This window comes from Pelobates fuscus, chromosome 5, assembly GCF_036172605.1.
Source record: "Pelobates fuscus isolate aPelFus1 chromosome 5, aPelFus1.pri, whole genome shotgun sequence".
Classification (NCBI taxonomy): Eukaryota; Metazoa; Chordata; class Amphibia; order Anura; family Pelobatidae; genus Pelobates; species Pelobates fuscus.
The window spans coordinates 117,387,080-117,412,988 of NC_086321.1; the positions used below are offsets into that span (position 1 = coordinate 117,387,080).

Sequence of the window (25,909 nt, forward strand, 5' to 3'; positions counted from 1 at the left end):
TTTTGACTGCCCAATGGGATGTTTTTACTATCCTCAAACGTTAAGTTTTATTTACTCACTTGAAGTCCTGGAGCATCTAATTTTATTATCTCTTAAATGCCCTATTCTTAGTTTTCTTTGGTTAAATAATCCACTGCATGTTATGCACACAACTGCATGTAACTCTATTATCAAAAGGATTGTGTCCTTGCATGAAATGTAATTTTTTTTTCTAATAGGGATGAATGGGACTTTTTGCCAATCCTCCCTTGCTGCAAAGGAAATTGTACAGCTGCCAGATGGATTTTTTTTTTACGTGATGCCATAATTTATCCATATCTATAAGTGCCTGGGCAAATCACAGACAGGTGGAGAACAGATTGACATCATCACTCATTAATAAAACCATCTGCTTGCTTAGAAAGGGTTAATGGCTGTCAAGGTCAAACAGTGAATCTGGTTTACAACGAAAGGGATTAAAATAATTGCTTTCTCCTATGCAAGCCATCTGAAAATATATTGATAATAACAAAAGAAAAACTAGGAGCTTCTTCAGCCCTGAATTAGAGTTCAAATGGAATAAATCAACACAAACATATCTGAAGGAAAATACCTTTAGATACAAGCCTTACACAGGAATTCAAAGCATGTATTCACTAGGTCTTCACTAGTATTTAGATATGCTGTAGAATGTATAAAAGTAGATTTTATTTCTCCAATTTAAATTTCTCACCGACGTGACTCTGATTTGGTCAGGGAGACAGCAGAGCAAACAGCTGTAGTGTGCACGATCCCCATTGTAATAAATGAAACCTATTGGGGCATGATCAATGAGCCTTTCACTGAAATGGTCAATGTGCACTATTTGCAAATAGCTCATGTGTCATTATGTGTGCTTCTCTGACACAAATATATGATACATCAAGGATTGACTAAGATAGCCCAGTCACTTACCGGTAAATGTAATTACTGGATAATGAAAACTAAGGAAAAACTTGCACAAAAGACATATTATTAGGCCCGCATTTAAAATAAAAAAATTGTTATTACAAAAGATGCATAATAATAATATCCATGTTTATAATTCATAAAGTAAGTATATAGGTGGCCGCCAGTGGTGGAACTAATGTAGACCCTGGTGCAATAATTATTTTGGGCCCCCTCTATAGCAAGGGTGAGCAAAAGATAGATCCCCATCTGTTGTACAATTACTACAATGCTTTCCCAGGTTGGGACCTACTGTGTGCCCATCCTTGCAGGGTTGTATTTAGCATTGAACAGTGTTTGTGTGTTTGAATGTTAGCATGTTTTTGTATGGTGTATGTGTGTGTTAATGTAGGGGTGTATTTTTTTGCAGTGTTGTCATTTGAATGCAGTTGTGTATTTTTGAGTACTGTATCCATTTGAAAGCAGTGGTGTACTTGTGTGCAGTGTTTGCTTTTGAATGTAGGGATGTGTTTGTACGTAGTGTTGGCGTATGAATACAGCGTACCTTTGTGTGTATTGTTGGTTTTTTAATGCAGGAGTGTGTTTATATATAATAGTGGTGCTTTAATTGAGAGGTGTGTTTGTATGTAATGTTGACGTTTGAATGTAGGGGTGTGTTTGCATGTAGTGTTGACGTTTGAATGTAGGGGTGTAATTGTGTGTGTTGCTGGTTTATGAATGTTGTGATGTATCCACATACAGTCATGGGGAAAACAAAGTACACTCTATTTGAATTCTATGGTTTTACATATCAAGACATAACAATTACCGTCTTAAAATTAGGTAAATACAACCTCAGATAAACAACACATCATGACATGTTACACTGTGTCATGATTTATTTAAAACAAATAAAACCAAAATGGAGAGGCCATGTGGGAATAACTATAAACACACCTTTTCTGCTTCCATAGGAAGACTAAGTAGCTGCTAATCACAGGTCCTTGATTAATTGATCATCAGCAAGTGTGACGAAGTTTTAGCAGTTTGTTGGTCTGGAGCGTTCAGATGTGTGCTAACACAATGCCAAGCAGGAAAGACATCACTACACTACAACACGTTTTTATCCCATGCATTCTGTGTGCTCACCCTGACTGTTCAAACATGAGGTTTAGTATGCAGTAACATACCAAGATAATAGAATGCAGTCCTTTAACCATTCTAGCCAATGTCTTTTGATCATTAAAACTCGCCTTTAAATGTGTTAAACTTTTCACTTTCCTTTCACTGTCCTATATGTCTCTAGCCATAAAAATGAGTAATGGGAATGTTATCAGTGGATAAAGGTGATCAATTTTCCAAGATCCTCATGGCACTTCACCCATGCTGACATGCTTAATGTGTGGGCCTTCCTTATGGATGTGACCTAGGACTGAAAGGTCATATCCCCACAGACTGCATCTTTAGTGCCTGACGAACACAAGAAGGCAATGCAGAACAAATGAGAGCATGTAAAGGCAAACATCTATGCTCACCTGCAAGTTACCCCCGACAGGGAAAATGTTTGTGCAATGGGCAATTGTTCCCACACACGTAATGATCTCCACCTCCAGGAAATGGCTCCTTCTATCACCAGGTCCTAATGCTGTGCACGAATAGCAAAATGCCTGCCATTTGATGACTGGCTAGGCCCTGGTGCCCTTTCTATAGTTTTGTCTCAATAGGAGTTAACAGACCGATTCATCTCACAGAAGTGGTCTTGGTGCAGTGCTCCTGTATTTTTAACCTTTTAATGTAAAATATTGCTGCTTTGTATAAACAGAAATGTCTACATTAAAGTGTTAAGCACTCCTCGAGTACATGTCATGCTGACAGCTACCAGAGGCGCTTCTGTTTCAATAACCGAGAAGAACACGGTCCTGAAATCAAATAATGCTGACAGTAGTGCAGAATTCTGCCACAAATACACTTATAAAAAACGCTTTGTAGCAACAAGAGACACTGGATACATTGTAAAGATTGACAAAACTGACGCTAATTTGTATCCACTCTCCCTGGTATTTTGAGTCTGCTGATTAGCGTAGTCCTTATTTTCATTTTTGTTCATTTCATTATCAGATTGTTTGGTCCATCTACTGGAAATATATTGTCTTTGACAGAATTTTGCCATGCAGGCTTTCTCCAATTAATTGATTCTTGGTGAGATAGCTCAGTGGGCTAAAGCATCATTAGCAGAATCTGTTCAACCCTTGGGTTGCAGGTTTTCATCCGGGCAGGGTTGACTCAGCCTTTGATCCTTCTGAGGTAGATAAAATGAGTATCATTAAATTGGGTAATAGTAACATCCCCTGGATGTTGGGCTTAGGTAGCATCCCCAGGAAACCAGAGTAATCTGAATGTCCTTTCCTGGTTAAATAGTTTGTTATTATGTGGACTGGATTGGATGAGAGTGCAGGTGATATTGCATGCTTGTTGACATCACCTGAGGTGGGGTTTAAAGTTAAAGCTGCAGAGGTAGAGAAACTAGGTGAGTGATTTATTTATTCAGATTAAATTTTCTCGAGCAAAGTGGGGTAGACAGTGTGCACATTGCAGGAAATAACCTGTAGTCCCTAAAGAAAGATTGTTATTATGTTATTTTTGGGATTAAAACATTTAAAAATGTTTTATGCCACAAGGGTAAGAGGACATCTAGGGACCCCACCCCCCATTACAATTTCACAAGAGTAAGTAGTTTTGGACCCTTTTAAGGACAAAATTGCTAAACTGTTACTGTCGCCGACACTGATAATTTTTTCTACATTTGGTGCTAAAAAAAGAAAGCATTTGAATGTCTATTGCCCAAAGACCTCAAGATACATTTTCTTCTTCTTTTCGGTCTGTCATTACATGTTTTTTATTCTTGCACTTGAAAATGGAAGATTTGTAGCTCTCCTTAATTATTTTTCCCTACTTTTAGGGCCTTCTCTAATCGTACCATTTTATATACAAAGCTTCTATATTATTTAATTAGTGATTATTTAAAAAAGCTGTATAAAAAAACCTGTGCAAATATTGATACATGTTTTAGATTTATTTTTATCAGAAAATCAGATGTTCCATTATCTGGCCCTTTTCTTGCTTTTACCTATACTTAATCAAATGTCACTGAATGAGTACCAACACTAACTGCTGATACCTATATTTGCCTGCCAAGCTTTCAGGACACTGGCATATGTAGATAAGTTAACTGCCACAAGATGTCAAGGGGATCCCAGCAAGGGTGCATGTTACTGAACTAACATTCAATTATAAAAAAAAAAATAATGTAATTACTTTTATAAAAAGTAACAATTTTAAAAAGTAGGACATTTTATAAAAGAAAAACATGTCTATCAATAAACCCATAGCCACATCTCATAAGATGCGTGATTTTGGACGCATCTTTACAAAATCATGCATGTCCCAGAGTCAAAGGAATGAGGTGGGGGTGGAAGGGAGTTACAGTAAGAACTACACAAAATGGGTTTGTCAATACTTGATTACATGATTTTTGATTAATTTATGTAAATACACAGAAGGTCAGTAAACTAACCTCTCAGATAGAAACTTTGTCCCACGGGACTAGAATGACACATTCATTCGATTGAGACAATATAAGGTCCATTATCAGAAGAGCCAGCTCTCTTAAATTAATGTAACCCTTAACATTTTAAGCTTTTTATGGAGGCAGGAAAAGAATGAATTCATTGTTCTTCGGCAGATGTGATCAGTAGCATTAGGACTTTCACAAGATATCACTAAATCTCCCTAGTATTCAATAACGTCTATATAATTGGCCATGGAATTGGTTGCCTGAAAAACACAGTGAACCGGCAACAAAGCGTAAAAAGGCATTCTACTTATTCATTAGCAACTCCAGTGGCCTCCAGTGCTTTGCTGGTCTCCACCTGTTTATAGTATCAGTTGTACGGGGGAAAGCATTTTAAGCAAATATCTTTTGGAAGTATCAGCACACAATCTCTGTTTGGCACCGGCAGAATTGTTTTCCCATCTGTTGGTACAATGAGAAACATGAAACCAAAATTGTGTTGTTCAGCTCTGCCATTCTCTGTGGCATTCCAGCTTAGAAAATAATATGCTGCTATTATCCGTACAATGTATCTGACACGATACATGAATATGTATGTGAGAGAGTCTGTGAATACATTTTATATATATATATATATATACACACATTCTCACACTGACATTCATATATATATATACATATATACTCACATTCATACTCTCACACACATATTAGATTTTTTTTAGTCCTTTATTCAGTGGTTTTAGGTAGTGGTTTGCTGCTGGTATCACTCTGTGCATTGATTCAATGGATCCTCCTGCAGCTCTGTACTGATGCCGAGGTTGGGGTGATGTTACAATGAAATCATTTAATATGGAGATACTCCCTTTAAACAAAAAAAAGGATGGTCCAGGGCTAATGCAAGGATCCATGTACCCCACATCTACATTCAATCTCATTTTCCAGCCTCTTTTTCTGCTCTAGCCTCTCATCCATCTCTCAGTTCAGTGTGAAATTGTTTTAAAATTAGATTACACTCCACCTTAGCCATATCAATTCATATGAGCAGTCTGCCTATCACTGGCACCCATACTTGCTCCGGCTAATGAGGACATATCAGTTCAAGCATCAGAGAGGGGTGGGACCATGGGACTACAGGTACTATAACTACTTTAAAGGGACGCTATAGTCACCAGAACAACTACAGCTTATTTAATTTGTTCTGGTGAGTAGAATCATTACAGGCTTTTTGCTGTAAACACTGTCTTTTCAGAGAAAATGCAGTGTTTACATTACAGCCTAGTGATAACTTCACTGGCCACTCCTTAGATAGCTGTTAGAGATCCTTCCTGGGTCATGGCTGCCTAAAATGCATCCAAACATTCAGTATCTCCTCCCTCTGCATGCAGACACTGAACTTTCCTCATAGAGAATTATTGATTCAATTCATCTCTATGAGGAGATGCTGATTGGCCAGGGCTGTGTTTGAATTGTGCTGGCTCTGCCCCTGATCTGCCTCCTTGTCAGTCTCAGCCAATCCTATGGGGAAGCATTGTGATTGGATCAGGTCACCACTTCTGATGATGTCAGAGGTCAGAGGAAGTTCACAGGCAGAGGCAGCAGCTTCAGACTTGAATAGAAGTAAGATTTTACTATCTTTAGGGAGGCAAAAAGGGGCAAGGGGGCTAGATAGTGGTTTTAGCACTATAGGGTCAGGGATACATGTTTGTGTTCCTGACACTATAGTGCTCCTTTAATGAAAGGAAGGAGTGCCTAGAGTGCCCCTTTAATAATGATTATAATTAACAATTCAACTCATTTCACTGTTGAACTGAACAGAGGTTTTAATGCAGAGCTCTACAAACTATTTTTTTTTACTGATAGTGTATGAACTATACAGGGTCTATTCACTAAATCATGGATTATAAAGAACTGAGAGACGTGTTACAAATTTTAGACTGAAAACTGCTAATTGAAGCCTTTTTTCTAAAATGTTCTTACAGCGCACCTACTTTGGCCTAATATTTGCAATCCCCTCCTTTCTCTGTTCTTCACAATTCCCCAAGCAGTGATTAACCTCATATATGTTTCAACGCTCAGATCATGATGTGTATGAAAAATCTCAGAGATTATTTTGTAATACCTCAACATTCGCATAGTCTGAAAATATGCTCACCGAGCAAATAAACAGCTTGACACAAATATTCTGAATGTTTGCAAAGCCCCGACTTGTCTAAATAGCTTTTTTCCCTATTTTTTCCCCTAAACATTGTAATGACCATTACTTTTCAGACAAGTTTTTATCTTATATTAATTTTTAACAAACAGCATTTACCTTTGCTGCTAAGACATGCTGCATTTCTCTTTAACAGATATAGATATGCAACGTTTCTCTTTAAAATACTTCTTTAATAGGATCATTCTAAATCACCATTACCTAACAGATGACATCTGCAAACCACACGATAAACCACATTTTAGGTATATCTGAGCCACTGAGACACCAACGTCAATACCTTGTTTAGCCAGCCCATTTACTAAACAGAACATTATGAAGACATAAAAACCGACTAGCATAATTCAGATATTAATAGTGTGGCTGGAAAAGGCCATCATCAAACACACAGGAGTTATTCCAAATTGGTTATTTCAGTCTTGACTTCACTGGTTGAATGTCAATTCCGCACAACTCCCTTTTTAATGAATGTAGCCTTTAGTGATTGCAAACAGATTAGAAGTCAGCAAGATGCATTGTTCAGGCAGGTAACCTGGGCCACAATCCAATGAATGGACTGACATAAAGCCAAGAGCTGTAGTGGAACACATTACTGCAATAACTATATATTTATCTGTCTTTGCAAGTTCATCCTGTCACATATTGCTGTACTCGGTGTAAGAAGCCAAGCCAGGTTCTAAAAATATCCATTTTGCCTGCTGCTCAGTTGGCAAGCTTGTGTTTGCCAATTAGAGATGCCAACACTCCAGGGTACATACAATACAGCTACACAACATTCCCTTGGTTATAGCTAGGAAGGAATTAATTTAACACTAGAAGAAAAATGGTAATATAGGAGTGTATGTTCTGATTAGATTTTCTGTGCCTGTGTGACAATCTGTTATCTTAAAACTTGTCTCTTTGACTTTCATTCTTATCTAGAGTTATTATTATTTTATTATTTATATAGCGCCAGCAGATTCAGTACAGCTGTACAATGGGTGGACTAACAGACAAGTAATTGTAACCAGACAAATGGATGCACAGGAACAGAGGGGTTGAGGGCCCTGCTCAATGAGCTTACATGCAAGAGGGAGTGGGGTATAGTGACAGAAAGGATACAAGTAGGGTAATGAAATAGGTTTCTAGAAAAGTATTCACTGAGAACTTAGGTTATTTTTGACAGTTGCAGGAGAGGAGTCATGAAGGGGGAGAGGGAATTAAAATCCGCTAACAGTTTAAATGATATGCTTTCCTGAAGAAGTGTGTTTTCAAAGATGTTTTGAAGGAATGGAGACTGCGTGAAAGTCTAACGGAGAAGGTAAGGTAGTTCCACAGAAAAGGTGCAGCCCTGGAGAAGTCTTGGAGGCGAGCATCAGATGTGGGAGTACGGACAGAGGATAGACGTGGGTCTTCGGCAGAGCACAGAGGCCTCAACAGGACATACTTGTGTATTAGGGAGGACATAGGTTGGAGCGGCATTATGTAGGGACTTGTAAGCAAGCACCAGAATCTTACATTGAGCCCTATATCTAACTGGAAGCCAATGTAGGGACTGACAGAGGAGGGAAGCGTGTAGGTGCGGGCGGACAGGAAAATAAGCCTCACTGCCGCATTCATCATAGATTGCAGCGGTGCAATCTGAGAACACGTAAGACCACTGAGAAGGGGATTGTAGTAGTCAAGGCGAAAAAGAACAACGGCATGGACCAGCACCTTAGCCGCGTCTGGTGTTAAATAAGGGCGGATGTGAGCTGTGTTTTGAGATGGAAGCGTCAGGATTTGGCGATCGACTAAACATGAGGGGTAAAGGAGAGGTTGCAGTTCATGAGAACATCTAGGCAGCGAGCCTGCAAGGTAGAGGTGATGGTAGTGCCATTGACACGGGAGTTTAGAGAGGGAGGATTTAACTATAAATACGACAATTACAAAGAACTTACAGGAACAAGAGGTTGGAGAGGACCCTGCTCAAACTAGCTTACAGTCTATAGGAGGTGGGGTGTAAAACACAATAGGACAGGAAATAGCAATCAAATAAGGTGGGAGTGAAGCAGAGCTGGAGGATAGAATAGAGTGCTGCCCTTTAGGAGAGAGCAAGAGACAGGTATGTGAGGTAGAGGTTACTCTGGGAGGCCATAAGCTTTCCTAAAGAGATGGGTTTTAAAGCACTTCTTAAAGGATTGAAGACTAGGGGAGAGTCTGATGGGGGTAGGCAGGCTATTCCATAGGAAGGGAGCTGCCCGCGAAAAGTCCTGCAAGCGCGAGTTGGCCGTACGGGTGCGAGCAGCAGTCAGGAGGTGGTCACGGGCATAGCTGAGGGAACGAGGAGGGGCATACCTAAGGATCTGTGAAGAGATATAAGAGGGGCTAGAATTGTTCAGTGCTTTATAGGTATGGGTATTGACTCCTATAGGATACAGGAAGCCAATGTAGGGACTGAGAGAGGTGAGGTGTGAGAGGACTGACTAGAGAGGAAAATCAGTCTGGCGCAGGCATTTATTACAGATTGTAGCAGGGCGATACACTTTTTGGGAAGAGGGTTACAATAATCCATGCAGGAAATTACTAGAGCATGGACAAGCTCCTTAGTAGCATCTTTTGTAAGAAAGGGGCGGATGCGGGCTATGTTTTTAAGTTGAAATCTACAGGATTTGGCAACACACTGGATGTGAGGCTCAAAGGTGAGGCCAGAGTCAAATATGACGCCAAGACAGCGAGCTTGCAAGGATGGATTTATGTGGATACCACTAACTTGAATGGAGAGTGAGAGAGGAGGAGCAGTATTAGGAGAGGAAAGACAAGGAGTTCAATTTTGGAGAGATTAAGTTTTAGAAACCGGGAGGACATCCAGTCAGAGATGGAAGAAAGGCAAGCAGTGACACGTTGCAGGACGGCAGGGGAGAGGTCTGGGGAGGAGAGATATATTTGGGTGTCATCAGCATACAGGTGATAGTGGTTAAAGGGGAATATCTAGAAATGAAATGATTTAATTAACAAAAAGTCAAAGGTTTTCTTTCTAGGCAGATATATCACGTAGACACATTGTCATCATACCTGCAGTAGTTGTGATCTCCCAAACCTCCCTCACCATTGGGGTATTTTAACGTATTGTATGGATGCTGGAAAGTCTCATTCCAGAAAAGGCATGGCTTCCCATTATCCAACGATGTCTGGTTTTGTGTTCCTCTGTAGTCCGCTCCATTAACAGTATAGCATTCTAAAAAACATATAACAAAGTTGTTAGTTACACGTCTTCCAAAGAAAACCATTGCTGAGGCATAGTTCACTACGGCACTGCTGAAGCACCATAACTACCTTTACTCCGTGCATAGCTAATGGTGCAAAGCTTCATTCTGTTCCCATTTGACACTGATTTGCAATAACTGTTTGTCATAAGCCCTGTTCCAACCACTGTGCAACATAATAGCAAATAACTACTTTCCCAAGCCTTACAAGCAGTAGTGGAATTCCAAAATTTTTGTAACTAGTTCCGACTTTTCGTAAGTTTCCAACTCCACTGGACCCCCCTCCAGTCATGCACACACTCACTCACAAGCACATTGATAGAGACACACATATTCCATGGGGGGTAAGGGAATGCTATTAATGTATTAAATGCATAAACTTTGTATTTTAAGTCAGACAATGAGCAGTAAATGCATAAATCTTGAATATCATGATAGTATATTTGTGTGTGAGGGGGACGTAGGGCAGCATAGTGTGTGTGTGTGGGGGACACAGGGCAGAAGGGTGTTTGTGAGGGGGACAAGGGGCAGTCGGGTGTGTGTGAGGGAGACACAGGGTGGCAGGGTGTGTGAGAGGGGGACACTGGGCGGCAAGCAAGGTGTGTGTGAGGGGACATGGGATGGCAAGGTGTGTGTGAGGGGACATGGGATGGCATGGTGTGTGTGAGGGAGACACGGGGTGGCAGGGTGTGTGAGAGGGGGACACTGGGCGGCAAGCAAGGTGTGTGTGAGGGGACATGGGATGGCAGGGTGTGTGTGAGGGGGACACAGGCGGCATGGTGTGTGTGAGGGGGACACCGGGCATCAGGGTGTGTGTGAGGGGGACACGTGGTGTCAGGGTGTGTGTGTCAGGGGGACATGCGGCGGCATGCACAGCCGGTTTTTGTCAACACAGAAGAAGACACATTTTGCCGACCACAAATTTCATCTTCACCTGTCTGCCTAATATCCCCCTTTTACCCATCCTTTTGTGCATCTTGACACGTTTTTCTTTCTTTTTTCCCTTTTTGCACATTGTATCCCCTATTTGTCATTCTTTGAATGCTTTTGTGTCTTTATCCCAAATTTTGTAGTCTCTTAACCCATTTGTTCACACTCTCACTCACTGGCTAAAACATTGGCTCGTACACACACACACACACACACTTACTGGCACTTACACAAACACACACACTGGCTCAAACGCACACTCCCTGGCTTCTATGCACACACACAAACTCACTCACTGGCTCTTACACACACACACTGGTTTTGCACACACAAACACTCACTGGCTCTTGCACACAGTGTCTTACACACACACACTCGCACACACACAAACAAACACACACACAGCCAGACCAAAAACACATAATATTTCTCTATATATTCTTTCTGCCTCCTCCTTTTCCCCTTTCCGCTTCATGTCCACTCTCTCCCCATTTCTCAATCTTTGGCAGTGTTTCATATCTTTCTTTTCTTTTTTAATTCCAATTTTTCCAACATGACTGGGGTCTATCTGCATCCTGCTACCAACTGCCAGGAATGCCAAGGGCCACCTAGGGGCCGGTCTGATGGCAGACACATTCATGGCAGAGACCATTGACAGCAGCAGGGTGAGTGGCAGAGGCACAGAGAGACACCTGTAAGTTTCTGAAGTCTCAGTCTCATTACTCTCAGGCAGAGTAACTCACTGCCTGAGAGTAATGATACTGAGACTCCAGAGCTAAACAAATGGGAAACCCCAACCCACAAGGCACCTTCCCCTCAGCCCATTTAGACTAGTAATATACAGTAATATACACTTACTAGGGTGGCGAGGCGTGTCCTCAGCCGCTCCTCATCTACATGCAAAGCTGGAGAGATCATTCCCACTCTCCACTCATGCGGGAAACAGCGCACAGGAACGAAAGTAGGTCTGTGCCGGAAGAGGCACAGTCCTGCGAGCGCTCCTGAGCACTACATTTAAAGTGGTAGGGCTCAAGTGATTTCTATGCTCCCCCGGTCTGCGCCGGCTCAGCGAACTTGTTACATTTTAGCAACAGGTTCCCACGAACCAGTGCGAACCGGCTAAATCTCACCAATGCTTACAAGCAATTTTAATGGCTCTCCGAATATCTATAAACTGTTTACATGTGCTGCCTGAACTAGCTTAATTCATGAAAAGACATGAATGAAGTTATCTGATAAGCTAAAAATGTATTTTCATGGAATGTAACTACTTGTGAATAATGAACTACATATTTCATAAATTACTGCTGGGGTTTATGGAATGTACACAAGTAAAGAGAGATTAAAAAATAAAATCCCTACAGAAGCTAAAGATTGAAACATATATGAGGAATTCAGAGGCGAATATGTTTTTGTCTTTAATGTATTTAACATCATGATGCATTGGTTCCAAATATATTATTCGTGTGGCCTTGGCCTTTACCTTTACAGTGGAACATATCAGCAGGAAACTTCCAATGGTAGATCTGGTCTACAATAAATGGGCTTCAAGCCATAGCATTTATAGTATTATATTCTAATAACTGGGCAGTTCCAATGAGACAGAAACTATGTTGGTGATACTTATTTGCCTGGTGATAGAATGATTGTTTCTGTCTGGATCCTTTCAGTACTATCTCAGTAGAATTTCCATACAGCTCATTTTGGTTACTCCTAACATGTGTCATGAGCTACATAAAGTAATTGATGTAAAAAAAAAACCAACAACGTGTGTTTCGGGAAAACACTGCACTCATTTCCATTCTTGTTACAAAAAGCTACCAATAAAGGAATACTGTAGGCACCATACCCCATTCATCTACTTGAACTGGTTACTGACCCTTCCTTCAGTATTAAACCATTTTGAGCAGTTAAACACTAAATGAGGGTCCCTGGTCTCCCAGAGCAGAGCCGTTAGTTTAGGTATGGCTTAGGGAGATTACATACTTCATTCTAGCCACACCGATTCATACCAACAAAGGTCATGGTGATAAGTTGGAAGTGGTTAGCCGGCACTCTCAGTCAATCACAGCTGCCCATTGCTGCTCAGACTGTTTCCTCATTAGCCCAAGCATTACAGAGGATATGGACTGCTAGAATTCTCGTTTTACATCAATACTTTAAAATGGTTAACACTGAAAGGAGAACAGTGTCAGAGGACACTATAACCACTTCAATGAGACAAAGCAGTTACAGAGCCAACATTGTCCATTCTTAAAGGGACACTATAGGCACCCAGATCACTTTAGCTAATTGAAGTGGTCTGGTTACAGTGTCCCTATTGCACTTAGTGCTGCAATGTCAAATATTTCAGTTTTAAAGAAACTGCATTGTTTACATTGTAGCACTAAGTCAGCCTGTACTGGCTGTCTACCAGAGAGCCATTGGACACGCTTCCTGCTTGCTAGGTGACTTTTGGTCATCTAACTGATGCTGGACATCCTCACGATCTGCAAGAGGACATCCAGCATCAAAGCATTCCCCATAGGAAAGCATTGGTTCAATGCTTTCCTATGGGGAGGGCCTAATGCACTTGAGGCGCTCACGACACATGCATGTTAGCCCCCACATCGGATGACATAGGTGGAGCAGAGCGCCGACCCAGCACCGAGGGACATCAGCACTAGGATAAGGTAAGTAAATAAATGCTTTTTAACCCTTTATTGGCTGGGGGTGGGTTTGAGAGAGGGGGCAGAGGGAGCTATAGTGTTAGGAATACAGGTTTGCATTGCTTACACTATAATATGTTTGTAGCTAAAAAGTATAATCAGGTTTCTACCTTTTCATTGAAGCATGCTACTCACATCAGCCTCCACTGGCACCAACTAGCAGTTACTGTTTAGCAAATTAGATACACCTAAAGAAAATGGTTCATTCATAGCAACTTGCTCTGATTTTACATGCAATTAGCTGAGTACGTTGCCCTTAGGTTTTTCCAAATTGCACATCTATTTACTGAACACTGAATAGGACGTGCTTATAGTTATAGCTATACAGCTTGTGTATACTTTAAAACAGAATATTTTAGTTTCATATAGGATGTATGAGAGCTTACAGTCATGAATTTACTAAATGATTGAGCCTATATTCCTTGGATTTGACAGGTATGATGTTTCTAGGCTCTTCCTTCATTCACCATAGACAACTTAACATCTTTTACAGTGACACGTTTCCAAAATTAGTCTATGGTTTCAAAGTAAACAGCTTGTTTACTTTGTAAACCTACTTAGGTGATATGTTATTTTCTGAAGACAGCAGATGAAGAATTAGAATTGGGGAGACATTTGATCTTTTCCAGCTGCTCGCTTCCGTCTTTTGATCCCTAGTTTGCATGCTAGTGGCGCAGTCTTACCACGCTTATTATCTACACCGACTATCTGATCATAATTATGCTGAAGTTAGATAAAACAGACATCTATAAATTTAAGAAACTTGACTGGCTAACACTATTAAATTATTCTTTTTAAACAATTAGAATGTAATAAAACACAACATATCCACACATAACCAGTCGTGTTAATCAGATCTATATAGAGCACACCTTAAATTATTTATTTCTTCAAAGCAAATTATCTTTTTTTTTTCGGGTCGCTCCCAGCCCCATGACCTATTACAACTTCCCGCTCCTGTCTGGCATGTTAACAACAGCATGTAAATGAGAACAAGGTGTGCCTTTCTACAAGAAGAAAAGATAGCCTCGTAAAAATACAACATCCCTTCTCTTGTACCCACAACTTAACAAATCTGCCAGAGTTAAACCTGATCCTGCAGTTAAATTTCTTTTTTAATGGCTTCCTTCTGATCTCCAATCCTCCAGGCCCAGCATCTTAAGATAATAGATTCCATTTCTTTCGGTGGTACATCTGCACTCCATCTATTTAGCAGGTTGTGTGAAGTTTACCTGTGGGGTCCAGACTTTCAAGGTTTATGATCCCCTTTCCCATGTGCTGACAGTTCCCCTAGTTTAAGGTTCAAATCGCTTTGTTCATGTAAATGTCCGAGTAGCTTATTGAATGCAGGGCCCAGGAGAGATCCATAAAGGAAATTATTAACAGTCTATGTTTAGGGTAAATTGATCAATTCTGTCTAGAATACAGTAACCACTGGTTGTGTGATGAAATTGATCTAGTGCTACGCTCTAATGAAATTTGAACACCTTTCCATCTCCCATCTATATCAAAACATACAAGACAAAATTTAATATGAAAGATTAAAACGTACTAATTTCCACTGCCCCTTCACTACTAATTTAAGGAATATGAATGTAACATGTATTTAAAGTATGTGAATGCACAATCTTATACCTCAATAAATAATTTGTATGAGGAAACTCCAAAAATGGAAAATATGCAAGTATGTACAGTTTACATTTTTCATTTATACTGGTTAGTCCTTTGCAACAATATTGGATTAAAAAAAAATGCTATATTTACAAGGTATCCATTATGTCTATAGACTGTAAGCTAGTTTGAGCAGGGTCCTCTTCAACCTATCGTTCCTGTAAGTTTTCTTGTAATTGTCCTATTTATAGTTAAATCCCCCCTCTCATAATATTGTAAAGCGCTACAGAATCTATATAAATGGCAATAATAATAACAATAATAATGTTTGGGACGTTTGAAATTTGGCCTCCTACTATTCTCATGGGTATTTGTAAGGAGTTTACCAGTATTTTAAAAAAATGCAAAATAAAAATGTCTGTGAGGACATAAGGCACACATACAGTACACATATTTTACTGGCCTAAATCAGGCAACTGTATTATATAGTACATTTGATTAAAGTCTAAAGTGATGTTTGCTGAACATATTAGAAATAATAAAAAATACATTTCCAAATCTTTCTGCCCACTTTGTGGAGGTCCATGGTGGTAATTCCAGACTATTACATTTTAATGGTATCCAATAGGTCAAAATACATCGAGAGTGGGGATCATGATAGGGATTTGAGCAAAAAAAAAGAAGAAGAAATTAAGTGGATACTTGACAAGGAAGCCCTTTATCCAAAATGTTGAATATAGATTTTGAAAAAAAAAAATCACTTAATTTAGGATACTTTTGCACAATTCACCCTCCTTGATATCATATTTTTCATCTTTCTTATATTTCTTTTCTTATATGATATGTATTTGTTATAAATGATTTATATTTTATATGACAAAACCATGGATAATTGAATGTCGGAGGAAGCCCCATGTGACTAATTTGACTAGGGCAAAATGCGTCATGTGATAAGCAAGGAGGTGGACCTAGTGTTATCTGGAACTGGAGTGCTAAGGTATTGTGGAAGAAAACAGTTGGCAAACCAGTTGTGAATAAGCGTGAATACTTATCTTATGGCCTTTATTTTAACATATTTAATCTACAACTTTTAATAGTATTTTTGTGCAATTAAAGTCTATAAAGATATAATACTAGGAACCCCCTTGAGTTCTCTCTCCCAGTGTAACTTTGCACTAATTGTTTTCAAGTGGTATTCCAGTTGGATACTAAGAAATTTTAGTGTAACTCTTCGTATGAGACTATTGTGAAGCACTTGGCAATGCAACAATATTTTTGGTAACTATTACGTCGTCAGCGCGTTTCTTTTTTTTTGTATGCTGCTGCACATAAAACGGATGCACTTACATTAATAGCACTTTATTGAATCTGAGAAAGCACTTAGCACTTTTTTGATATTTGGATAAATAATGTTTAAAAAAGAAAATACAGAATGGGACTGTGTCAGTTCATCTTTAACTACTCAGATTACATAATAAAAATAAAATGAAACAAATTATTAGAAATAGAATTAAACATAAGCGAGAGCACTAGTTTACTCAATATAGCGTAAGTTTAACAGCTTATTATAAACTATAAAGCTTGTACTATATATGCAGTGTGATTAGCTATGCTATCTTGCTTAGTATACATGCAGGATTAACAGAGCACATTATGCCTTATAGTGCTACAGCAGCAGGTGGGAGTCTAGAGAGCGAGACAGAAGGAGAGCAATATTCTGTCATGTTAAAGTCTAACCCCCATTTAAGTTTTCCAACGGGTTCAATCTGGGTAAGAAATCAGCTTAGCAATTGCATCCTTTATGGCTCTGGAGTTACATAGCTGCACATTCATCCCATACCAGTGCGGGGCTTGAGTCCCAGGCTGTTATTCAGGCTGTTGTTCAGGTCGGCAGAGTGTAGCCCAGATGAGAAGACGAACCTGCTCCAGCTTTGCCTGTTAGCAGACACCGACCTCTCAAGGATTTGGCCTCTGGCTGTGTTCAGGTTCAACCACAGTGGGGTAAGCTGTTGGGATTTGTGGGTCAGTCGTGTGGGTCTCATGCTGTGCTTTGCCTCCCATCGTTTGCGTGCTTGGCGCCGTCTGTGTGCCGTGCTCGACTTCAGTGGTTCCCTCCGCTTTGCTGCCATGTGTGGGGGTGAGACTTGCTTGTCCCTCCGCCGCCATCTCACGGCTCTGTTCCCCGCTGGGGCTGCAAACTGTTGCTGTGGGTCGAGTGGCAGCTGTCGAGGTGAGTGGCTGTCCAGGAGTGTTGGGGCACTCTGTAGCATTTTTTGCTCGAGCTGTAGCCAGAAGTTATTGAATATTCGGTCCAGGTTGGACACGTAGTCGTGTTTCACCTCGTGGCTGTTTCGCCTCTCGGCTCTCCGGCTAACTTCCCAGTTGTTTCCGCCATGCCAGGGAGGCTCCCCATAGGTGGACCGGGATCACCCCCACCGGTCCAAGGGGGGGGTTGCGGGTTGCCCGCTTGTAGCAGACGGTTACCGGGCACCTCCAGGCTGGGAGGTCGTCCGCCTCTCCCGCCCGACGTATGCTAGGCCGCATGCTCTCGCGGGCATGACCGTCTGTCTGTTGTCCGCTCATGGGCCGCTTCACCGGTTTCCCGTGAGGACTGAGGGTTAGTAAATCTCTTTGTTGTCCTATTTTGGAGCTGTTTGTGGTCAGTAAATGCCTTAATAGCCAAGATTAGTGAGGAGCTCCAGCAAGGCACGTCTACCCTCCATGACAGTCAGGCCCCGCCCCCCAATTACTGCTATTTTTAATCATATTCATTATATTATTTGTTTTTTCATAAGACAAATTTTACTAATCTAGTGATTCCTAATTACAGAAATTCTGTATCTGTCTCTGTATTACACTGAAGCCAGTATTTTAGGAATCATAATGAGCCCTCTGATTGTATTAGTGACAGTTAAATAATGTTAATATTCAATGTACTGAAATCTTTTTAAATACATTGAATATTGTGTTTTTGAGAGATTTATTAAATGAAGCAATATTGTATGTCGGTTGTACGTCTGTACTCTGCTACTTTTTATTTTTTATCAAGTATTAAGTCAACTGTGTGTTAATACATGATAATTGAATTAAGATTCTGCTTTAATTTGATGAAGATGACCCAGCAATAACTGTGTGACAAATGAATTATGAGGAATAAGATATAAGATATCAATCAGACATGTATCAACCAGCCTAAATAATTGCAAACATGAATGGTATGTAAAAAAAAAAAAAAGACTTGCAATAACCATCATTATGTATAATTTTCTTCATTTTACTTTTGGTTGTCAAGAAAATCTTATTTTTGTGTTCTTTTGTGTCATAATATATATTTACTGTATTTATGTGGATCATTAAAAAATAAAAATAAAGAAAAATTAAGACATTAAAAATAATAATAATAATAATATATAGGATCAAGAAGAGTCATACAATTGGGGAACCAATTAAAAAATAATTGAAAATAAGAATGAGTGGTAAAAGAATTGTACATCTGAAAATAGGGTCACACACGATGGAAAAAAAAGGATCAAATATGAGTGGGCTGCTTCACACAGGGGAGCGTCTAACAGGTATAAAAAAATCAAATAACCAGTGTATGAAAGCGCTCCTAGTGACTAATCCATGTATATAATATGTCAATACAAGATATATAAAATACAAGTGGCTTGCTAGCAGTGAAATCACTGACACATGGCATCGTGCATGAAATAAAGGAAAATAATAAGTATATGAATATATACTGTACAATTAATAACAAGGTCAAGGTCAAGGTCAATAACAAGGTCAATAACAAGGTCAATAAGGTCAATTAATAACAGAGCAAATTGTTTATATATCATAAGTAAAAGATGAACTATAAATAAGGATAATCTCTCAAATCACAATGCCATTGGACAAGTAAAATCCGATAGATTCCAAAACAACCATCAGCTGGTAAGTATCAGATGAGTGTAAAAAGGTATAGCAAAAAAAGTAGCGATAGAGGTAATAATTACAGGGAAGGTGTTCCCGATCACAATGCCATCAAAACAATGTCACTGTGGGTTCTAATAAAATTGCCTGTTCTGAACATTGGAGTGCCAGAACCATTTTTATATTGAACACCATTGCCATTGGAACCTGGTGCTTGGTTCTGGTTTAGTTGCACCCTGGCTCAGATTGATGGGATTGAGTGCAGTTTCTTATGTATGTTATAAAGGTCAAAACAACTATGACTGGAATAGCAGTCAGAGAAACGCTGATATATCATGTGGTAAACTGATATTGCAGATATCCACTATATCACAGCAAATAAGATATCCCAGAAGGTAATAAAACCAGTGACAAGGGATATGAAAAATATGAAAAATCCCCGGTAGCACGTCACTTCCAAAGGAATTGTAGTGGTGATGCAAGGATTAATAAAAAAATAAAAAAAATAAACAGATAGCAATGGGTGGAGCTAAAAGGAAATACTGGGGATTGCAGAGGGAGATAAATATTGGGAGAACAAGGGGATTTTAACAAAAAGGGGAAATTTAATAATGGTGAAATGAGATTAAGAATAAAGGTAAAGGGGGGATCAAAGATTTGAAGAAAAATAATGAACAATCTATCCAGCTCTGCAGGTATCATTTGTCCTAATAATAGTTTTTTTTCCCCCCAATAATACGGCCTACTGGCAGTGCCCAGTCATGTCCTGTGAAAGAGTTAATACAGCTACAGTGCTCACAGACGACTGCCCTCAATAGCAAGAACAGTTAGCGGCTGGAAAATATGCGTCATAGCCCATAAACAGTAGATATTTAGGGTGGTTTTGAATAGGTGCCAACTGTCTTGAAAGCAAAATGTCCCGTTTTAGTAAGGTCCATGCACTCTGCCACAGGATGAGATTAAAATGTTTAATTACAGGGGTCAGACTGAAACCCATCATCAGTCGAGACCCATTTCTCTGGCAGGATTTTTAGCTACCAATATTTACTCTGTGGAGAGGAGAAAAGTCTAATTGTCACATCATCATATAAGCTGTGATTACATCAAGCAAGACGTTTTTTCCATCCTTAGAATTCTGTCACAGTGTCTTATGGACATCCAGACTCTTAGAAATAAACATTTTTTTATGACTCATTGTAACCCACATAATTTAACAAGCTTTTATTCCGATTAAATTGATATTTTGTGCTGATAGATATGATTTAATGAAACAATAAAGTTTACATTTAAATAATGACAGATTAATACAGGTTATACAGTTACGGTATTCAATAGCAAAAAATGCATGTAGGTTTGTCCAGTGGAGAGTATAATAGAATCAAATTCTAAGGGACTCTAACAGGAAGGTCTATAGACAGATTTATTAAGGGACAATTGTGCCAGAAAGGGTGGTAGTAGATAAAATAAACACAATTTCCTACCCCGACTATATGATCTTTTATGGCTTATTTATGCCTCTGCTTTTGTATTATAGAGATTCGTACAGTTTATGAATGGGAAGAAGGGGACACACAGGACAAAGGAGAATAGTAATGGGATAATTTTGCTGTATTTATTTTCTATGATGCGTGATCACACTTAAGAGCATATTTTGCTGTAAATGACTTTTTAATTAACTTTTTTCTTTTGGTATCTCTGCCCAGCAATCTGTACGCACACCTTCTAGGTATCAAATCCTTACCTGGTTTCCAAAAATAGTTCAATTGTAAACAAGTTAAAGGAGTTCTCTAAGCATCATAACCAGTACTGGCCGCTCAGGCCCCTCTTCACAGATACCACAAAAGCAGAGTCTCCTATTTCTGCATTAGTGATAACAAAACATTTCCACAGGTGAATGGAAGACCTCCTAAAATGTGACAGGAAATCACTGTATGACATTCGTTAAGCCAATGAATTCTGTCCACTTTTTTACACATTTCTGCTACAATCACGGAGAAAAAATGTATCACCTTAGACAAGATGAAACAGAACATTTTATATTTCCACCTTAGCTTGCCACCTCCCTTCCCCACAAAGATCCCTATATTCCCTGTCAGTTGTCTCGCTACTCCTCCCTAATTTAAAACAACACATTCACCTATAAATTCAAATTACACTCCTCATCATATTAGCTCCATTGGCATGTATAGTGAATCTATCTTATTGGGTGTGTGCACAAATGTTCTTACATGTATAAGCGTGATAGAGAGTGTGGGTAAGTTGCAGGGGTCAGTACACTATACATCCTTAAATTAATCTCTGACATTGGTTAGAGAAACCTCCCTGTCATAGGTGCCTATCATTCCACAGCCCTATTTAACCTTGCCGTGCAGAGTCCCAGGAGGAAGCATTTCCCAAGTAAGTGGATTTATCTCATAAGAGCAAGCATCAGGCTGCTAGAGTAGGACCTGCCAAGAATGGGGTACATTGATGTTGTGGCAGGCTTATACATTGTATGATCAGATATTATAACTAAACCCGCATTATTTTTGCCTGTCTTTGAAATTGCTGTTTAGAGGATGAGTGCACTGGATCTTTTATGTAAAATATATAAAGTTGCTCTTTGTGTGTTTGGCTAATTGTTTATGTATGTATATCCTTTTGTGTGTGTGTGTATTTTTTTTGAAGATGTATATGGCCTGTATAGTGAATCTGCCTTGTTAGGTACGTCTGTGTGCGACTGTTCCTGCATGTAGTTATAGAGAGTGTGGGTAAGTTACAGAGGCTCACTAGACTATACATCCTTAAATTAACCTTTGACATTGGTTAGAGAAACTGGCAGACATATAATTTGCTTTGTAGGTTTTTACGGCCATTCCTAATTTGTTTCACCCAATGAGAACCTTTATTCTGGGCTCCTTTTCTCAGCAATGTATCTATTCTAATCTGTTGTTTCTCTTCCGTCTCATACTCTGAGCTTTTACATTGAGTTAAGTTCTGTGTGGGTGTCTATGTAGCACTATTTGTCTGTGTCAGGGCACCTGACGTGCATTTTTGTGTTAATGTTTTTGCAAGTTTCATCCAGTCTAAGCTTTATGTGCCTATTGAGTAGGGTGAAACAGAAGATCTGATTTGGAGAATTAAGCTAGAACTATAGAAATGCTCTTTTCACTGCGAGAGCCTTAATTGGGTGGATGATTTATAGAATGGGAAGGTCAGGAAGGAATAAAGTTTTATTTCTGGGTCAAGCTGAAGTCATTGGGATGGGTTTTCGGTAGAGCTAGGTTGTCCAGATAGAAGACAAAAGGTATCTATCAAAAGCTTTTTTTTTTTTTTTTTTTTAGTTTTTTTTTTTTTTTTTTAATTCTTTATTTTTGTTGAGGCATGTGATCATTGGGGTACAGAAAAAAGAGAGGGAGACTTTCAAGGGTTGTACAGGGTAGGGTCGTCATAACATATTGTCAAAGTCTCCTGTGATTATCAACCTCATTTTATATATATATATGTCGCTTAAACAGTTGTCGCCTAAACAGTTGTCGCCTAAACAGTTGTCGCTTAAACAGTTGTCGTTTAAACAGTTGTCGTTTAAACAGTTGTCGCTTAAACAGTTGTCGCTTAAACAGTTGTCGCTTAACAGTTGTCGCTTAACAGTTGTCGCTTAACAGTTGTCGCTTAAACAGTTGTCGCTTAAACAGTTGCCGCTTAAACAGTTGCCGCTTAAACAGTTGCCGCTTAAATAGTTGTCGCTTAAACAGTTGTCGCTTAAACAGTTGTCGCTTAAACAGTTGTCGCTTAAGCAGTTGTCGCTTAAGCAGTTGTCGCTTAAACAGTTGTCGCCTAAACAGTTGTCGCTTAAACAGTTGTCGCTTAGACATTGGTCGATTAAACATTGGTCGATTAAACATTTGTCTCTTAAGCATTTGTCTCTTAAGCATTGGTCGCTTAAACAGTTGTCACTTAATAGTCATAAGTGCTTTGGGCAGAAGCTATTTTTCACATAAAGCATTCGTGGGTGACAAGAAGTACTGACAAGCTAGTTAGAGATCGATATTGGCACGGTATGCGCGCTTAAGAAAAACCGCAAAATACAAACTAGTACACGTTAAATGACTGCATAACGTAGGCTGGTCACGTTTAAGAGCATAGTGTCGTTGGGTGAACAACATCAAGGCTGAAGGCCTGTAATTTTAATGCAGTAGAAACTCAGGACTATGTTAATGTGACATAAGGTGGATGGTAGGTATACATCATAGAACTGTGGTGTATTAACAAAGCATAGGAAAACCTCTGGCGCTGTAGCTATAGCATATGGGAGCGTCTAAGGGCAACACACAGTGAAGGTAGGAATATACACATTTAGTTTAGAGCATGGAATACAGTCAACGTTTGTGTCTCTGGGTGCCCAGCTGGCTGCGGCTCTGTGAGACCGCCAGGAACCCTGCTTTGTGTCCAGGCCGGCAGCCGGAACGCAGGCAGCTGCTGTACTTCACCCGACTCCGCTGGTGTGCTTCGGTGGGCAGTCCAGTCCATGCCCCTGCGCGGCGCTCCCAGACGGGTGTCGGTCCCCAGTCGGGCCTGATCCGAGCAGGTGCCACGTTGCTTGATTGGTGTCCCCTTGGGCATGCCGCAGTGCAACGGCACGGTGCTCAGCCACTGCCTTGGAGAGAAGAGCTGTGTCACGCTGATCCCAGGGTCTTTGCTGAGGTGAGTCACTGTAGTGTAGGGGTTGCTTGGTGACCCGGCTCCCATGTTGGTGGGAGCGGGTGTGTGCACCCAGGTAGCCTGGTTTGGTTTCCCGCCATAGCGGTTTTTGGTGTCTGCGTGTTCGGATGGTCGCTTTAAAGGCCTGAAGTGGAAGCCCATAATGGCGTCGGCGGGTTGCAGGGCGGACCCACGAGGCCACCACGCACGCTGCTCGACTGTAGGGAAATCCTCGCTCACATAGCGCCGAGCAGAGGCCCAGACAGAGTCTGTCGAGGGTTTCCAGAGGGTGGGTGGTTGCTTGGGTGCCTCTGCTCAGTCCCTTTGGTCGCTGTGGAGTGGCCATCTTGAATGTGCCTTAGCCTTTCAGCACCTTTGCAGGCTCCGCAGCCCGTCTGCCTGCTCGTTCTGCCTGATTAATGGGGGACCGAGATAACCCCCATCGGTCGGGGGGGGGGGGAATGGCAGATCTGCAAATTCGGTGGGGGGGATCCAGTGCCGGAGAGAGCGGCCGCCTCTCCCCAGCTCCAGCTCCAGTAGGCTCGCACCCCCTGCCCCGACAGGCTCCAGAGAAGTACCTCTCGGTTCAGGAGCGCACCCCCGACGTGGGTAGTGCACTCCGGTGAGTCTTGGGGCTAGATAGCCGTCGATTATGCCCGATATTCTGCTCGCTTAGGAGGAGCTCTTGTCCCCCACGTCTAGTCAGCCATGCGGTCAGGCTCCGCCCCTATCAAAAGCTTTTTTATGGGTCAAAGATGATTCAGATCTGTACAGGCTATCAGCTATAATAAAACCCCAGTATTTACCATGGTTGAATGAAGCACACCATGATCGTTATTCATGCCCATGTGTTTTAGGATACAATAATGCAGTATTTTTTTTCCAAGTGATATTTCCTATAATATCTAGTGATTGACTATGGTGTGGCACTCTGACCTGTATAAAACACTTTCATGACATGCTATTTGGAGTTCAAAGGGAGGGTCACATCATTTCCGAATGCAGTCGTCATTGAATAAGTCAATGGCTGAATATTACATGTCTTGGATTTTGGGAACTGCTTACGTATGAGTCCAATGCATGAACGCATGCAACATGGAGTCATTTTCTTCTGACTGATGGTTTATTCACAAACCATTTACATAAATATTAGGAGTATAAAGAAGCCTTTAGAATTGACTAGTCCTGATTTAAATGATCAATTAGTTTCACTGTTTAAAGAAAATGACTGAACTGCCCTTTTAATTGTACTGTTTAATTCATTTAATAGAGTCATAACGACTAAATTCTATAAAAACAGGACCACACCTACAGGGTTAATCTTTGCCCCTACATGGAGGTCATTGTCTGACCACTTCTTCATGCTAGCAACATGATCTCAATAACAAATTCTAGTGGACAGCCTTATTGTCAGCAGGGCAGTGTTGAAATACTATTTGTTACTGATGTGGTCAGGTCAATGAGTGGTGTGCTGGGAGATGTCCACCACATTGGTTTTTAAAGTGCATTTTCTTAGCAATTTCACTTTGTTGTGGTTCTTTTTTCTCTCTCCACAATTGATATTTGTTCTGTGAGACAGATGAATTATAAACCGTTGGGAGAATTCCTAACATGTTACAATGGCTAACGCAAATAAAAGGTTATTTGTTTAACAACAACAAAAGTAACTTGCTGAACTGACATTAATTTTATTTATCTAAAGACTTCCATTTTCTTCCCCAATTTCCCTCATTGCCAACCAAGATAACATATATTTGAGAAACCTCTTTTATACTCTTATCAGAAATTAGAGAATATTGGGATGAGATACAGGATGAAATGATTGTATTAGATAAGAGTAGAGGTAAAATGAATTGGGAAAATTGGTGATTTTCTGCATAGTGGATAAACTATTGCACTTTTTACATTGTTTTTTGATGGGGTAAGGGGGATCAATGATCTCAGCATGTATTGGTTGTCTGAAAGTGATAGGAGTGTGATTGCTGTAAACATGTTCAGTTAATGCTAGATTTGTGAAGAAATTGTGTTACTTTTTCAAAACTGATCAATAATCTGTATCACATCTGCTCTGGAAAACTGACATCAATTGATCCTGGAATTATAATTTACATTATTATTCTCGTCAAATTACAGTAATTTATTACGCTCT

The 25,909-nt window shown here is 40.1% G+C and overlaps 1 protein-coding gene across 1 annotated transcript in view; it reads right to left on the bottom strand.

Annotated features, from left to right (window-relative positions):
• The window catches only part of KREMEN1 (kringle containing transmembrane protein 1), a 155,096-nt gene that overhangs the window by 55,954 nt on the left and 73,233 nt on the right, over positions 1-25,909 (bottom strand). The window contains exon 2 of the mRNA XM_063454178.1: positions 9,726-9,888. Within this exon, the coding sequence (XP_063310248.1) occupies positions 9,726-9,888 (163 nt within the window). The remainder of the gene's footprint in view (positions 1-9,725; positions 9,889-25,909) is intronic.